Source organism: Bactrocera dorsalis, chromosome 3 (genome assembly GCF_023373825.1).
Source record: "Bactrocera dorsalis isolate Fly_Bdor chromosome 3, ASM2337382v1, whole genome shotgun sequence".
NCBI classification, from domain to species: domain Eukaryota; kingdom Metazoa; phylum Arthropoda; class Insecta; order Diptera; family Tephritidae; genus Bactrocera; species Bactrocera dorsalis.
In genome coordinates, this window is record NC_064305.1 from 90,100,829 (window position 1) to 90,119,126 (window position 18,298).

Sequence of the window (18,298 nt, forward strand, 5' to 3'; positions counted from 1 at the left end):
AAGCGTATTTACTTCGCTTGCATTTTTATTTCAAGGTGCGCCCAGACGCTGTTAGTCAGTCGTTTCTCACTGCGAACATTCATTTCCAGAGCACGGTGGTTCAAATCGTAGTTACTTTCTTTTATGAAGCAGAATAAAGGAATATTTGAAGTGGATAACATAGTGACGGACCGGCTGTGTTATTAAGCGAGGTTCCAATATTTCGAACATACGTCGGAAAGCGATTGTCCTTGTGTCGTTTTCGGTATACATATGCAATTGAAAGTATATGGTAAACTGGTTGACGGTGAGTGGCTTGTTCTGGTTTGAAAGTAATGTTTTTGGCTTGGAACACGAAATCGTTCTGGGCAAGTTAATTGATTGTCATGTAAAATGAAGCCAAGAGACGTTGAAAGGAAATTTTCTTTTACTTTCAGTAATGGTCCTTCCATAAAAATTACATTTTTCATCAGATTGTGATTGATGATGAAAAATGGATCCATTACAACCCTAACCGCAAAAAGTCATATGTGAAACCTGACTAACCAGCCAAATCAACGCCAATACCAGATATACATGAGCGCCAAGGTAACGATCTGTGTATAATTTTCTAAAACCGGGTGAAACTATTGATGGGGAGAGGAGCTACTAATAACAACTCATCTAAGTAGTAGTGACGGATTGCCGAAAAACGTCCGGAGTTTGCGACTAGACACGAGACAGTACTTTTCGATCATGACAACGCTCAGTCTTACGTTGACTGACTGGTTAAGACTTTTTGAAAAAGTGCGGATGCAAAGTTTTGTCTCTCCTATCTTATAGGACAGACCTTACCCCATCTGACACCTGCCGATGAAGAACGCCTTAACTGGAAGTTTTTCGGGGATACCAAAATCAGAAATCGCGGCATAAAGGCAGCTCGTTGGTGTCTAAAGCAGCTTTGAATGCGACGAAGACGTGGTGCAAGTCGATTCTCATTTCACGTGTCCTTCCCTATATTTGGCGCATGGTGAGTATCTAGTCAATTGTTGATATTCCAGGCCTAAAGCGACACTGATAAGGTCCAAACAGTTTGTTTGTTTGGTGGGCTTTAATCTTTCACGCATTATACGAGTATGTGGCGTTGAGAAGGTTACTCACACGGTAGTTTACGCAGATTGTGGGATCTCACTTTCTGTGGATTGAGCAGAACATACTTCAATTCCAATTGTAGAACATGATTTGGTCCTACCATATTCTACAAAGAAGATGATGCATGCTCCTTATCAGTTCTTCTCCGACGTATTTGAATAGGTCGGCCGGCAATAGGTCGAACGTCTGCTCCATCGTCATCGATTAAAGAATCGGGTTCACCATCTCTATTGTTATACTTTCACTGCCATTCTTCTGGCTAGAAAAGTGTTCCCTCCATAACTTTAGTATGCTCTTGGCATCAGTCACTAGATCCCCTCTGAGGATTCTACAAGAGTAAGCTCCGGGCTTAGCACCTAGGTTAAGTAACTACCGACGATTTTTTGCACGGTTTTTTATCAGTCAAGTAGTCAGCGATTGCAGCACTCCCCTCCCTAACTTGAGTGAATTCTGGAATTCTATGACGCATAACCAAAAACTTTCAAATATCTGTACTGGTAGATCGCATGCCAGTTGTCTTGAGCTTCAATTTACAGAATCTTTTCAACACTAAATCAAGGAATTTAAACCTACCTAGGATATTGAAATGCAGTTTCAATATACAAGTATGTATGTATATATGCAAAAAAGTCTTCACACTGAGGCTGAGTGCATTTTTTAATTTAACACTGCATTTATTACGAAGAATATATTAACAAAAAAGAGATGTATTTACATTTTTATATTTACATTTCGGAGCGTTAATGTTATGCAGTATTTCCTTTTCAAGGCTTTTACCGACTCTTTCGCCTTGTGAGCACACACACATGCGCCAGGACACACAAGCTAGCCATCACGAACTGCTATCCATAAATAAGTTGAGGGCTTGAGACGTCTGTTTAATGTATTTACACAAGTGACTATCAGGCTTTGGATCCAGGTCGACCAGCGTGACTTTGGTGAGGAAGCTTCTTTTATAGCGCGGCAAAACGACGCAATGCCTCGGCAGCGCAGCCGCTGTTGTCATTTCACTGAAAGAAGTGAGCAAAAAAAGAAAAAGTGAATTAAATATGTCATTAATTACGCGGTGGCAGCTGCATACGATTATTATTCTACTTACGGCGAACGTGGATGCGCGTGCTCTGTATTGTGCGTGGATATTTCCTGAAACGCCAGCATTATCGAGCAGTCCAGCGCTGTGGCGCCCAGCATGTATGCTTCCACGGGCTGCAATGCATCGCCAATTTGTTGTTGGCACGAACGTTGCAACAAGGCTTTTAAGGCGTTGTATGATTTTTCCGACTTACGCGCATAACCGGCCGCATGCAGAGCGGGCATGTGGTGCTGCGGAATGCCAGCGCGGCGAAGTTGAAGAGAACGGAAGATGGATTGAGTGAGAAATGCGATAAAAATGTCACTTGAAAGCAAAAGGAAGTATTGACGACACTCTTAAATATGACTTAAACAAAGGCGACGGCAGCCAGCCAACAACCGTCCACTGACCACCGACCGCGAGAAGACGAAGCTGACAAGCCGTCCAAACACACGCGGACTGCGCGAAAGCGCCGAATAAGCTGACTGTACTGACAATTACTTCCCGGCATACACATGTACAAGGGAAGCCTGTGCCAGCATTTGTTTTGTTTGGTCGTGGTGGCCTCAGAGTCGTGGCGGCTTTTCATTTCCCATTACCTTGGCCGGCGTCCAAGTGGAAATTACTAGCTGCACACTTTTCGGCCAACCACTTGAGTGGCAGTTTGCCGTTTTGCGACCAACTCAGGTAAACAAGTGCATATTATGGGGGTATGACCTTCTTAAAAGTATGAATTTCATATCCTGAACAGGGAGTACACTCGGAAAGAAACGTAGTATACCATTAAATATGTATTTAAATGATCAGCATACCGAGATGAATGATTTAGTCGTGTCTGTGTGTCCGACTGTCCGTCTGTCCGAAAAATAGTTCCTCAGTTTTTGAGATATGGATCTAAATTTTGTACTCGTTCTTTTTTACTAAAGACGCAACTAATTTGTCGGAACTGCCAATATCGGACCGCTAAAGCATATAGCTATTATACAAACTGAACAATAAAAATGAAGTTCTTGTACTTCTAATACAGGATTTGTCTCGAAAGTAATAGGACTGAGTCGATTTAAAAAAAGTTTATTGAAGGCATTACGGAAGGTATTCTCCGCAATAGCCTTGAGAGCCGAGGTGTATTCTGCTTGGATCCACTTTTAACGGTGTTTGCAGGGAAGGAAACAAAAAAGCCCGGTGAGGCCACATCTGGGGTGGAGGGTGGCTGCGGAAGCGTTGGAATGCCGCTCTTGGTTAGGTAGCTGTTCACAAGAAAGGCCGGGGCCTTGTCGTGGTGCAATTTCTAATCGGCTGCGATGTCTTGTCGGACTCGATTGACCCTTCGTTTGAGTCTCTTGAGAACTTTTTGACGTTGACGGTTTGTTCGCAGAAACAAATTCATGGCGGACGATGCCTTTGATGTTAAAAAAGACAATGAGCAGCGTTCTCATTCTTCTGGTCTTTTCAGCGGTCAGTTCTATTACTTTCCGACAAACCCTGTAATTCTATAAGGGTCTCCTACGTTCCAGGGATTCTAAATTGGTAGGTTGATAGGTTGTAAATTGGTCTGTTGGGTAGCCTTAAAGAAATTCCCCACACTTTGGTCTAACAGCGTGTATCCGAGATCATAAAGGATTGGAAAGCTAAAGGAGCCGGTGACTTTTGGTTTTCTTCTATTATTTTACTCAATTTACTGAGAGGTCATACCCCTAATGCAGACCTGTATGCTTGTGTAACTTAACTGTTAAGCTGTCCACATACAAAGTCGCATTTTAATTTTTATTTATATTTTCGTCTCTTATTCGGCAAGCGTTGTCGGTTTTATTGTTGGACTTCATTTCGGTGGCATTTTTAATTGTATTTTGCTTTTCGCCTTTCCCACATTGTTTTTATTTCTCGGTTTGCTGAAAAATCACCAACTCGTTCTGTGTAAATCCCACACCGGTTAGCCATGTTGTCGCTCGTCTTCGTCGACGCGACCCTCAACCAAACACACACACAACAAAAGCGCATTTAAATAAAGTCACACACACACACACAGCCACACACTTGCATACACTTAAAGTGAAGGTTTCCTCACCTTGGCCAACAATTGCAGATGCAAAATTTTTTGCAGCACACAATTTGCCGGTAAGCACAGCGTTTCCACTTCGGTGATTTGTGCTTGCGAAGTTGTCTCCAGTGCAACAGTGTCAGTCCTTGTCGTCGTCTTGGTCCGTGGACGGGGCAGAGTCGGTGCACATCTAGAAGCCACTCGTGCTGCCGGCTCCGTCGCCCCTCGGGCACCATCCGTTAGATGTGCTGGCAACACGCTACTTTCTTCCATCGCGCTCCACATCTCATCTGCTCTTTGTTTCTCCTCTGCCATGGCGCTTTGTTCCGACGCCGCGCTTAAGTGTGGCTGACCAGAAGCAGCTTTGGCCACTTCAACAATGTCAGCGGGTTCGTCGTTGGTTGCAATGCTGCTGCTGCTGCTGCTACCTTCGCCGCCACCGCCACCGTCGCTGCTGTTTTCGTTGGTCGTGTAGTCCCTCAGCAGGCACGCCACCACCAAATCTTTTAAAAGCTCTATTTGCCTGTTGTTGGACATTTTTCGCCATTTTTCGGCATTTTTCACATTTTATTGCCGTTTTTTCATTTTTGTCAACGTTGTTGTTATTGTTGCAGAATTGCAGTTTTCATTGCAATGTCATGTTATGTTATGGATGTGGCACGTTGACGACCAGCGTCGGTCCAGTGCGCCAAAAGGTGTCGTCATTCCATCGAGGGCAGCACCGGATGTTGCACGAGTGGGCGGGGGTCGCGTGTGAAGTGCATGTTGCATACATATATATACAAACGAAAAGAGTGTGTAGAAGTGTACAAAAGCGAAAAATGTTGTAAAATATTTATTTACAGTAGAGAGGAAAAATGGTTGAATAAATAAATGAATTGTTTAGTTTGTGTTATTTATTGAATTTTTTCTGGGACACAGTGCCGAGTGAGCGCAAATGGAAAAAGTGGAGGACCTAACCAAAGTGGTCAACGGAATGTGTGTGCGTGTGCAGTCGGTCCATTGTGGGCGCACTCAACTGCAAATGTAATTGTGCAGCCAAGGTTGTTCCATTTATTTCAGCTTAAATACGAAAAAAGGCCAAAAATGTGTCGATGTGCGTCAAAATGTGTGCAGCGAGTCAGAATATATTGCTCTGATTGATGGCGCTTCGCACATTTTAGCGGTAACAATAAAAACCCGCGAACTTTTACTGACTTTAAGATATCAAAATTGCTCAACTTCTAACCATTTTAAAACCAATTTTCAAAAACCCACTGGCTCAGCGAGTGGTAAGCATAAAAACTCATTATAGAGTAAAAGAAAAAAAGCATAGTTGGGAGAGCAAGAGCAACTACGTTTTAAACTAATCGCTAAGTTTTTGATCCAGGGCACTTAAAATCGCGTCTTATTAAATTCTACAACACCTCTAGAATATTTTTTTAAATTTTCAAGTTGATCCGAGTAAAAGTTACAGAGATACAGCTGAGAACTTGTGCTAATGAAGAAGATGGTTGCCAGAAAAAGAGAAAAAGTTTTACAGTTTTCTTAGATAAAAGCGAAAACGCAAGTGGCTGAAAATATGAGAAATATTTATGATCTCGATTATACAACAAACAATCACGCATTGAGTCCATTTCTGTAAATTTGGAGATGTACCAATCGTCTAGTTCGACCGACTGTTTGGATTGGAATTGATGACATGTGTAAGCGGCTGCATGGACCATAACACTCGCCCCCACTAAATCCACAGCGACCATATTCGGCAAAACATGGGAAAAAGACAAGGCAATCAGACGGCCGGTCTACTATGCTGCACCAATATGGTTGCCTGGATGCAGTTAAACGCAGACGAGGAAGCTTCAGGCGTGCCAAAAAACTGCACTCCGGACTATAACGGGATGACTTTTGATATCTCCTATCGAACATTTACACAGTGTGGCCTGTATGCTTCTAGTTAAAAGCGTAATGAGCTCCTCTTCAAGCATTTTCTCGTAGAAATCATCCCAGCAGTCACCTGCTTGAAGCGGAACCGCCTCTTAGGTGCATGAAGAGATCTTTCCTCAACCACCGCCCACCAGACTTCGACGCAACTAACTTCAGACATGCACTACTGCCACAGTAGCGCCATAAACACCATCACCGACTCCCTCTCAGTGAATGGCGTACTTGGAGTCGAACCACCACCCACTGCAGATGACGAGCTCGAATTGCCGCGGGAATCGAGAGTGACCCTTGCGCAACTTCGTTCAGGATACTGTGGAAGGTTAAACTTCTACTTATCCAGAATCCATCTTGAGACCCTGAATTAATTGTTGGATAATTTTCAACCGAGTAGACCACGTGTAGCACGCAGTGAAGAAAATATACCAGCCGCAGCTGAGAGTATGCACGAAGACCGTGGAGAGTCGGTCGGCACCATTCGCAGTCGAGAACTTAAACTGATAGCGTACAAAATACAGCTTGTACCAGAACTGAGGCTACTCGATCTCCACAGACGAAATCGTTCCAAGAAGATCCGAAGTTTTTGAACCAAATTTTGCTCAGCGAAGAAACCCAATTCTGGCTCAATGGGTATATAAACGAGCGAAATTGCCGCATTTGGGACGAAGAGCAACCTGAAGAGATTCAAGAGCTGCCATTTCATCCAGAAAAAACACGGTTTGGTGTGGTTTGTGGGGCGGTGGAATCATCGGTCTATACTTTTTCAAAAATGATGCCGGTGAGAACGTAACCGACAATGGCGATCCTTATCGCACAAAGATAACCGACCATTTGATGCCTGAAACTGAAGCTCGTGATCTCGGGGACATTTGGTTTTCACAAGACGGCGTCACTTTCTGTACATCGCATCAATCAATGGATTTATTGAGAGAACACTTTGATGAAGAGGTAATTTCACGTTTTGGGACTGTCAATTGGGCACCAAGATCGTGTGATATCACACCATTAGACTTTTTACTGTGGGGATATATAAAATCTATAGTATATGCGGACAATTCCACTTCGATTCAGGTCTTGTAGTAAAACATCACGCATGTCATTCACCAATTATAAATCGAAATGCTCGAACGAGTCATCGAAAATTGGACTTAACGAATGGACCATCTAACACGTACCCGCGACCAACATTTGAAAGAGATAATATTTAAAAAATACATACACAAGAAAGTTCTTTCGAATGATAGTAAACATTCCACATTAGATTTGAAGTTTATATGTTTTTTCTTTAGGAAAATAGGGAACCTCGAAATGGATCACCCTTTATATTCCCCTAATTTCGGTAAATGATTTCTCACATATTTGCAGGTTCATAATACTTAATATATGTATAATAATAATATTTTATGATGATGTGATTATAAGCAATCAAAAGAAGCGCACTTACCCTGGAAATATATTCTCCGCCAAATCTTCGTAGCAATGCTTTTCGCCATCATACACTAAAATACCGTTACGAAATACTCGTAAATTATTTTGCGGACACCGCAGTAGAGCATCGATGGCGGTAACCATTTGCGCTGGAACACTTTGGGGAAAAAAGACAACAAACCAGAATTAGTAAGCAAACCAGAAATGAAATCAGTTGCAAAACAATTATAAGAAATAGCAAACCACGTAAACTATGCATGAGGAGTTTGCGCTACAAAAACTTTGCGGCATAATTCAACAATCAAAAGCCGCTTACGCACATACTTCGGAACTTCCGCAGAGTGCTCATAAGAATTTCAAAAAATAGATCCAACAGATGCCGCACAACCTACCCGGAAAACAACGCCAGCGGGCAATAAGAAGTTCGCCTGTTGATTTTGCCCGTGTGCAGCTGCAGGGAAGAGAGCAAGCAAAAAGAAAACGAATAAGAGCAGGAAAAAAGTGGCGGAAGTAAAAACGAGCAGCAAAGCGCCGTAAACAAAAGCAATATTAAAAGCACAACACGCAAATATACATGCACACACACACACACCAGCAACGGCGAGCGCATAAAAATGTATGGCGGAAGCGTGGAGTAAAAAGCAGGAATCTGTTTGCGGTTCAACGACTGAATTTGCATAAGAAATGCTTTTCAGCTTTTCAGCAGCCAAGCAGAAGCGTAGAATCACCGTGGCAGTGGCGCAATAAAGCACGGCGCATTCAATGACAATTTCGCTCGCTCGGCGCAACGCGGCCGCGGGCAGCAATGTTGCTCATACCACGTGGCGCACCACGTGGCGTTCCGGGCAATTGCAAGTGCGCGCAATGAAAAACGGAATAAGCGAAATAAACGGAATTGTTTGCCGGCAATGCTGCGGTATGCCTGTGTTTTGTCGAAGAACCGTTATTATTTTTCTTCCACCGCCTTTGCGCCTTCTGCCTTTGTTGCCGTTGTTGCTGCTCGTCAGCGCTTTTTATGCCATTCTCGCTGGCGTTTACGTTGCGCGCTCGCCCGCCTTACCTTCAGAAATTGCATCGCACAGAAGCGACACCTTGCGACGTGGCTGCGCGCTGGCGCTCCCACTCCCTCCACCACCTCCTCGCCCTTGCTTTCTTGCTGCAGCTCTGCCATCTGTGCTGTTGCAGTGGCCAGCGCTGGGCCTTTCTTCACTTCGCATAAATTGCTGACGACCTCGCTGGGTAGCAGCCAGCCTTGCTTCGGTTTTATTTCGATGGCGTATGTGTCGCCGATCAATTCCGCCTTCGATTGCATTTTTTATTTTACGCCATTTTTATTGCCGTATTTGTTGTTTGGGTGTTGTTGTTTGCCATGTGTTCCGTTATACGTTTTATGGAAAGAGAAGAATAAACAACATATTGTTAATTGCCGCGCATTGTAGGTCTGCTGTGAAATGTGAAATTGCTGCTGGAAAGCATCAACAATAAAGTGCATAAAGTAAACGAGCGCACACACGCACACACACACACTCGCACACATACACCGAGAAATATGTGGTTGTAAATGGCGTAAATTCCAGTTATCGCATAAATATGAAAAATACGAATGGTAGTCGGTGCATAACGGTGCAGGCAAGTTCAAATTGGAAACAATTATTGTGCTTTCAATTGGCTGCACACGATGGTGGCGTTAAAAATGTTAATGTGCAATCGAAAAGAACATACAAAAGTCGCATAAAGCAAGTATGTAAGCGCGTAAACCAGTTGATATGCATATTGGAGGGATATAAAAATTCTAGCAGCGGTTCCATAATTCTACTTTTTATGGCAGAGCCACGTATGGGCAGCTGTTGAATGTTATGGGTTTTCATTTATTGATTTATTATCATTAGCTACTTTTGATATTCTCTATTACAATATTAATCCTTTTTTGTATTCAGCACGTTCTGTTCAACTACGGTGAGTTTAAGCCTCCAAGTCGCTCTATTTTTCAAATAACACTACTCGACAAATCTGAGGGAAAAATTGCAACTGACGTGCTATAATAAAAAGGCTGTGGGTGATCCATTCCAAGGTTCCCTACTTTTTTAAGGAAAAAACAGAGAAACTTTAAATTTTTTGGGGAATGTTTGCTATCATTGGAAAGAACATTCTTTGGCTTTTATTTTTTGAATATTATTTCTTTCAAATGTTGGCCGTGGCTACGTCTCAGTTGGTCGCTGAGATCACGAGCCTCAATTTCTGGCATCAAATACTCGTACATAGTTGGTTATCATGGCACGATAAAGGTCCCCATTGACGGTTTCATTCTCACTGACATTTTGAAGAAATAGGGACCGATGATTTCACCGGCCCACAAACCACACCAAAACGTTTTTTTTTTTTTGGATGAAATTGATTTTTCCAAATAGCTTTTCGTCTCAAATGTGGCAATTTTGCTTGTTTACATACGCATTGAGCCTGAACAAAATGTGGCGCGAAAACGTTGGATCTTCTTGGAACTTTTCATAGAACGAAGCGATGTCACTTGGGAAGATTGAGCGACTTCAGTTCTTACACAAGTCAGCGAGCGACTCAGTGAGCGACTCAGTTCTTAAGATCGCGACGTAAAAGGCATCAAGTCGTTCCATACGTCAGTCGGAAATGTTGCAAATGGCGCCAAAATGATTCTCCACGATATTTGTGTACATTCTGAGCTACGGCTGCGGTATTTTATTCACAGCATGCTGGACATCGTCTATTCGGTTGAATATTATCCAATAAAGAATGTTGGTCTCAAAATATTCGCAGTACGCTCAGTAGACCGATTATGTTGACCATAAGTTGAACGAAGCGCGTGAATAATTATTTACAGAACGTGAATTTTCGTAATAAAATTGAATAATTTGTAAGCATTGTTCAGGCGTAAGTCTTTTCATGAAGAAATGCCAAACAATACTGAACAAAAACAACATGACAGCTTGACACGACTCATGAGCGATCTGTCAAAAAAGACTATTGAAGAAAGTATCTTTACTTGGATCATCTGTTATATAGATCAAGCGCCAATTAAACTATAGGAACAAAAAATGTCACACATTGTGCTTCGAAGATATGCCAATTCGCATCTAAAAATTGTCGAAATCGGATGTTATACTTCTCTTGTGCCTAAATATACCTAACATAGTAATATACGACATTTCTGTCGATTTTTAACAGTTCATTTATATATATATATTGTACATATTACTGTAATTAAGTGCTAAGTTTTCTTAATCGCAGCTAAATATGAATGAATCCGGTCTAAGCTCCAACTGAATAATGTTGCTTAGTCTTGAAGTTGTTATTGTACATGTATTTTGCCGAGACAGTTTTTGAAAAACGATTTTCGTTGCCAATATTGTCGTGCGCAAATAGTTTTTACCTGGAATTTTAGAAAATTGCCGTTTTTACCCATAAATTGGCACTTTATAGATTTCGACATATAAACGCTCAATAAAGCGAATTTTTGTTTTCACCAAACTATGTAAAAAAAAGTTAAGCCATAGTGTAATAAAATGCCAACTCATTCCACGGCACAGCCATTAAAAATTTGCTAAAATGCTCGTTGCACCGAAATATGCTCCTAAACCAGGTTAACGATCACTTTTGTGCACAAAAATCTTGCCTTCCATGTTTTTTGATTGTGTTTTTTAGTTCGAACTATAAACCACTGGGTCCGCTGTGCTCCGGTTTAAAGAGAAAAACAAGTGCGATGATTTATTGCCACTGTTGCATGGCCACGTTGCACCGATGGCGCAATAAAGAAGCCGAAATTGGTGTAGTTCTATGAACACCAAAACAAACAAAAAATATAACAGAAAACAGTATTTATAATCAATACCCACCGAGAGTGGATCTAGCAGCAACAAACACCGGAACGCTGATGCAATCGAGGTGCGCTTTTACCAGGGATTTACATAGATGTGCTTGTGTGTGGGTGTATGTGTGTCTGTGTAAGGAATTCCATGCAACAGCATTACACCTGAACACCATCATAATTCATCTAACGGCAGCGCTGCCAAACTCACCTGCAAATTGGAAAGTAAAATATCGAATGCTATTGGTAAGCGTGTAGCATCTGGCAGCAGCAAACCGAATTCCCCACAAAATTCTTTATCACGACGATAAGCTGCAAAAGCGCCAGCGCCAACGAGTCGATGTGTGTGTGGGTAGTTCCAGCGCCGAGGTGCCGAGGGAAGTCGTCGCAAGCGGAAGCGCCGATAAAAAGGCACATGAAAATCGAAATGAAAGAGAAAAGAAAATAAAAGTGAGAATATAGTAAAAAATGCAATTGATGAAAATGCTGAAAAGAACGTAGTGGTGTGAGTGGTGATGTGAGAGTGCTGCATTGCTAAGGAAATGGGCATTTTACTACGATATTGCACAATATGGACGCATTTACTTCATGGCTACAGCTAAACCCACTGAATGTGTACTATTTACACAGCGTGGCATTAGCTGTGGCAGCATGCACAACAAAGTTAACATTGTTGAAATATTAGGTTTGCAACCACGTGTGTCACTCAGCCGCGCGCCAGCGCTTCACCCGCAGACCACATGGCCGCCTGCTGCACCACAGCACTGCCATCCATCTCAAGCGCCATCGCAGCCGCCAGCGTGCGGCATTTCGCATCAGCTGCTAGTTGTCATTGTTCGGTTGGCGTGTACTAAAACGCTTAATAAGTCAGCTGGGAATGCCCCAAACGCCTCCCAAACAGCACCTAACATTATCACCTCTCCCGCTCTATCTCTCTCTCTCTTTGGCATCATGACCCTTTATCTCCCGGTGAGTTTGGTGTGTCGTAAAGAATGCCTTATGAAATTGAAACGAATGGGAGGCAACAATAAGCTACAATGTGCAGCTGCAATAATGCCACAATCATTCACACTGTGACTCCACTGCATTGAGCGCTTATGATCCAGAAGCCCGTCGGTGTGCCGAAGTGCATAGAAGAATTTTATGATCGATTGCATGCGCTGTCGCAGGCACGGGATGTTGGGCAGCAAGGTTGTGGCAGCAATAATAGCCGAAATCCAATGACTGTCAGAAAGCAGCAGGCGGGCGGGCGGTGAGGCAGGCGTGCGGTGTGGCAAGTGACGCACAATAAAATGTGCAAGTGCTGCAAAATTCGTGCAACACTAAGGCGGTGGTGGTGTGGTCCCATTACAGCTTGCTGCCATATAACAATTCTGTGGAAATTGAAAAGAGTATTGCTTTGGAATGATGCAGCACAAAAATCCAACAATAACAAATGGCGTATGTGCAAACTCTGAGGAAATGTTGTTTTTTTTTTTTGGTGGAAAGTTCATAACAAAAACAAACTGCATATGAAGTGTATTTGTATGCAGGGTAACGGGTATTAAAGACAGATTAGTCCTTAGCAAAACAACAACAATAGGCTTACATTCTTTTAAGTTTGCATAGTTATAGGCGCCATAGCTTGCTGTTGTAGTTGTTGTAACTGTTATCCAAACTCTGTTTGGGTGGCAAGGCGTAAATTAATTGCCGTCAAGATTCTACAACGGGAGGCCCAAGGAAGATGCTGCTTCGAAGGGTTAAGAATTAGAAGAATTGGTTTCATGGGACACGCAAAGAGGGTATTTGGTATGTTGGTACAATTCCCATATCAACCGCTTTTAGGTTACCGGAATTGACCCGGCTTCCTTTGGCTACTTTCAGGTATTTAATCGGCAAAGATTTTAGACACATAGCTGAGTCTCTGTGCAAGCAATATATGATTTGCTCATCAAGCAGGCAACGTAACATGAATGGAATCTGGGCCGCATATGCCTACTATATTAAAATTTAAAGGAAACACGGATAACCTTTTAATAGGCAGACATGCCAGGACTATTTATAGAGAAAGAGTTGTTGTTGTTGTTGTAGCGGCGGAAAACATTCTTGAAGTAATTTCGAGGAATGGTGCCAAGTTGACGGTCCTTCGCTGGATAAAAATCGAAATCCGTTCCGGTTACTTTGACCCGACTGTCGGAGGAACGGATTGGGAAAGTGTCGCAACTATCGCCCGAGAGTATTTTGACGATATTTCATAGGTTGCACAGATAAACCTTTATCGACTGATAAACTATATCGGAAGCACGGGATGGTTCAGATAAGAGCCGAGAGAGCTGAAGATTGCCTCTTAAGGGCCTAGATGCATCGTTAGATAGCCACTCTACCTATCTACTTACCATTGTAGCAAATATATTCACCATGACAATTTAGTTGGACTCTACCCCAGAACTGGTGAGATAAGCAATCTCGTGACGAACAACGTTTAAAGTTTTTCTATACTTATAATATATGATATGGTGCATATATTATTTTCCATATTTAATTTAAATACAAATCTCGCATCTCTTTTAAATAAACCCTTAGACAATGCTTTACTCCGCAAAGTTTGCAACATAAAACTCTTAGAAATTAAAGTTGCGAAATTTGCAGGCAAATCGACTTGTCCTCATACATTTACAACGTTACTCATACATAAATGAAAAGGCATAGAAATGTTTAATATTACATAGCAAATCTCCATAAAATTTATTACCTTTCCTATTTGTCTCTACTCAATTGCTAACCCTCCCTCCAACTCACCTGGTCTATCCTTACGAATCCGTTCATTTATCCAGCGTATGTCCTTCTCCGCCGTTATCCGTACAATCTCGGTCTCGAATACAAACTCGCTACCAAGTAGTTTTCGTATTACCTCGATGTAAGCTACAAAATCCTCCATTGTCAAGTCTGCAATTGCGGTTACAATTTGAAATAAATTAGCCAACAATAAAATGACCAGCAATGAAAACTATGCGCAGCAGCAGTCAAAGTATTTATGTAGATGGCTTAGTGTACGGCAAAATCTGGCACGGAGCACAGCTGTTACCAGTGGCGATTGCAAGTGGCGAAGCCAATGGAATTTTATAACAAATAAATGAAATAAACACATTTCGTCAGAGATTCGTGCCAAGTTTTGCCAACAAGCATTTCTACGCCGCTACAGAAATAACAATACAGCGGCAGCAGCAAATGCCACAGCACGTTGTAATGCTGAGCTGTTTATGCCTCTAAATGCATGCATGTTTGTGTGAGCGTGTCTTTGCTGCCCAAACAATATTGCTAGCACAACAACAATGCGCATAGTGTTGATGGCGCTTTGCTGGTTGTGCGGGTCGATAGCGCCAACATCAGGACACAGCAGCGCACCACATAATATCCTGCCACAAAAACTAACCTTTTGCATTTTGATTTACAGCCGGGTCGGAAGCACTTTGGACTACCTCCTGATGTTTTTGCTGTTCTGGCTGATGTTGCAATTGCATTTCTTGAGTTTGCCGTTGTTGTGCTTGTTGTTGTTGATGCTGTTGATGTTGCTGCCACTCTTTGTCGGGCACTTGCCGCCCCTTCGCCACATTCGCATCCGTTTGCTGTTGTGTATTACCAATTTTCATTTCGTTATATTTGGAGCTGTTGCTGTGGCTAGTTGTCGGCAGTCTCGACGTTTTTGGCAGACGCAAAACTTTTTTAAATTGCGGCAATGCTAGCACCAAATTTGCATTACCCTCCGCGCGATAGATCAACTCAATTTGGCTCAATTCCATATGCCACTGCTGCTTTAGCGTTGCCACTGATTCCGGCTCGTACGATTGTGTATCCCCTTGCGGTTGCGCTGCAATACCCAGTAGTGCTTGCAATATTTTCGTAGAGCATTGTTCTTGATGTCGCTTTTGTTGTGGCGTGGCTGATGTTGACGATGGCGCTGGCGAGCCGGCAACAAACGCCATGCGGGTGCTGTCCCGTGGCTGTTCGCCTTGCTTGTTGATGTCGGTTGTGGCAATGTTGGTGTTTGCTGCCATCTTTTGTTGCTCTTCACCCCTGAACAGTAGGGAGAAGCTGGTCAACTGCAACCGCAGTTATATCACTTGTCAAAAAACAACTCGTCTGTGTGCGGATTGAAAAGTTTTAATTTTGTTATTGCTGCTTTTTTTGTGTAATTCTTGTTATTTTTTCGTATGGCTTGTTATACTCTGCTGTATTAAGCGTCAGATTCATAGCCAGAGCTTATCTTGTAGATAAACAGATTAGGTGGACATAGTGTGCAATGCGCATCCATGTCCGTCGACAAATTATGTTAAGTGCCCTTCGAATTGCATACCACGAAGCGAATGTTGGATGAAATGTAAAACTTTTGCAAAATTACAGGCGATTTGTATTCGCTCTTTAAAATAATCTTGTTGCCAATAATTTAATATAAAATTCAAATTTGTGCTAAACTATTTTTTAATATATGTATGTTGGTACGAAGAATTTAAAGAAATATTTCACCTGTAGAATTGAAATTTTAAAAGCATATACATATGGAAGGAACCTATCAACAATAACCCGCACAACAGTTTTCTGAGAAGTAATTTAAATTCAACACATAAAAGTTGAAATTATGCAAGTAAATAGTTAGTTGCTTGAAAGTTGTCCATACGATGTCAACTGCTGTCTGGTTAACTGACTGAAACTCACTTGTGGAATCTACTCCGCAGATTGTATATGGCATAATATTTGTGAACTCCATTTTGTTTAATTCAAAATAAAAGTTTTTAGCTTTCCTACAAATTGCATTTTACTCGTATTTTATGGCTAAACCTGCACAAGTTTATGCAGCTAGATATATACACAAGTTCTATTATAGTTGCAGTTGCACTTGCCATGCACTCGTCCTTTATTTGCTATTTTTTATAGCTATTTTATAAAAGTTTTTGCTCCAAATGAACAAAGCGATATACTGGTATAGCGTTACAATTTGCTATTGCAGGAAAGTTATAAACTTTTGAAGCGCTTTTGTTGACGTAACTGCTTCACATTGGCTGTGGCATTGACGCCCGTGGTGGCCGCTGTATTGGTTAATGTGGTTTGTAAATTAAGGAACAGTTTTTCCGATTTTTTTTGCAACTTTTTATTTGCCACACTTCAACTACTAGTAGGGCAATGAACGAATAATAACTTGATTTAAATCGAGGACTTTAGCTAAAAGGCAATGGGTAGCTGTAGCTTCTCGGTTTGTTTTATGATTTAATGTATGGTAGTGCTAAATATCAAAATTTCCAATTTTAATTGGTAACTTATACATAGCATTGAAGAGCATTAGTCTTTTAGACTTATAAATGCACACGATTTTGTTATAAATACTAATATATTCATAGTTTTGTTTAAAAAACACTTGCGCTATTTCTTCTTTATCGGCAACAAGTGGCGACTTCACGAATTGATTTATCTTGTATCTGTTGAATAAATTTATTGACAATTTAAGTTATTACACTGAATTAATTGTATATTTGTATTAAACCTACTCGTATTATAATTTCAGACTATTTAACACTGCATTTCTACTTTTTAGTTCCAATTTGCAATTTGTTAACAAATCAATCTGGACTACAGCTGTTTTATTTTGTTTACGTTCTATCAGCTGTTTAGAAGCTTCGCCGTTTACATATCGTGGTGAATTCAGAGGTGGGTTTCTACCAGTGTTCACATTTCATTCTTTTAAGGCCTTATGTGTTGCATTTGCAAGCTATTAGAAGAAGTTTCGTACGATTGAGGTAATTTTTCAATTTTGAGGGTAATAAGGGTATATGTAAAATGTTAGTGAATTGAACACATACTACATACATATGCATTAAGAGTCAATATAAAATATTATATTTATTGCAATTAAAGTTCTATTATTATTAGCTGTTTATTATGACATAACCTAAGAAAGTTGAGTGTTCCATATTACCTCGAGAAATAATTTTTCCTCTTACTTTTCTACCACTTTGATTGGTATATTTGTGGCTAATTCAACCAAAACTTGTAAATTGTAGAAATTAATGTTCAAATGCTCTATGGATTCCAAACAATAGATTACCAGTACTCAATTTTTCTTTGTTCTTCAAATATGAAGTTGTGAAGTTTACCATTCCTGAAACCGCAAACAAACTTTTCCATTGCATCAACGCTGAATTTCGTTTCTTTTCTTAGACCAGATATAAACGATGGCCAGACTTGTGTCTGGTGTATTTCCTTTCGACATTAACACCGCTGCCAATTCAATTTTACAACGAACACTCGTTCTCAATGAATTTCTTTATCCTGTTTCAGTTCTAACTTCACGTTGCTGCCAAGGAATGCTGTATTAAAACAACTGTTATTGCAAAGTTTTGGTATGTAGGATGCATGCAACTCGCTTTTACAGAGGCGTTTCCTTAAATTATATTAGGGGCGCAGACATTGTGAAAATTATTGTTTGAGAATTTAAATTTCCTTGCCTGCTGCCATGTTGGCAAGGCCAATCTAACTATATTCGAACTATTTGGATTACTAAGTGGTTTTAGATTAGTTAGAGTTTTACTTCTCATAGCTCGAATATCTTCTGTGTTTCGCACCTAATTTAGACAATTTTGCTTGTCAACCCTACAGCATCCGCCTCTGAGCGATGACTTGTGTAGCAACTACCGCGATTGCGATGACAATATTAGACTTTAGGCTAATACAAAACCGATAAGAACAAATATTGCACAAACACCGCGAAATAACTCCTTTACACAGCCACACCCCTCCTGCAAAAGACGGTTTGTCGGCACGAGTCTTTTGTGCTCGGCCACAAATTCCTTTTCAAAATGTGTCTGCAACGTTTCCGCTTTGGCCTATCTCCCTCACAGCGCTGAAACAAGACGCCAGGCCG

General features: G+C 41.3%; 1 protein-coding gene across 4 annotated transcripts; it reads right to left on the bottom strand.

Moving 5' to 3' along the window:
* Positions 1 to 1,759: 1,759 nt before the first annotated feature.
* Positions 1,760 to 17,026, bottom strand: LOC105225450 (inositol-pentakisphosphate 2-kinase). 4 transcript variants are annotated; one of them, XM_049453067.1, is made up of 11 exons: positions 16,926 to 17,026; positions 16,099 to 16,856; positions 14,819 to 15,909; positions 14,185 to 14,331; positions 11,618 to 11,718; positions 8,632 to 8,871; positions 7,964 to 8,022; positions 7,588 to 7,728; positions 4,248 to 4,743; positions 2,210 to 2,433; positions 1,760 to 2,120 (listed from the first exon to the last, which is right to left on the bottom strand). In XM_049453067.1, exons 3-11 carry the CDS (start codon positions 15,438 to 15,440, stop codon positions 1,943 to 1,945), a joined length of 2,208 nt encoding a protein of 735 aa, XP_049309024.1. In that variant the 5' UTR covers positions 15,441 to 15,909; positions 16,099 to 16,856; positions 16,926 to 17,026; the 3' UTR covers positions 1,760 to 1,942. The 4 variants fall into 4 exon arrangements, with proteins under 4 accessions (XP_049309024.1, XP_049309026.1, XP_049309025.1 ...); XM_049453069.1 differs by lacking the exon at positions 8,632 to 8,871; XM_049453068.1 differs by lacking the exon at positions 16,099 to 16,856 and having other exon boundaries at positions 16,926 to 17,017.
* Positions 17,027 to 18,298: the final 1,272 nt, after the last annotated feature.

Coding starts and splice junctions, on each gene's coding strand:
- LOC105225450 (XM_049453067.1), bottom strand. CDS start 15,440: ATGGCAGCAAACACCAACATTGCCACAACCGACATCAACAAGCAAGGC. Junction 11,719..14,184: donor GATTCGTAAGGATAGACCAG/GTGAGTTGGAGG, acceptor GCGCTTTTGCAG/CTTATCGTCGTGATAAAGAA. Junction 4,744..7,587: donor GCGGAGAATATATTTCCAGG/GTAAGTGCGCTT, acceptor GTCCAACAACAG/GCAAATAGAGCTTTTAAAAG.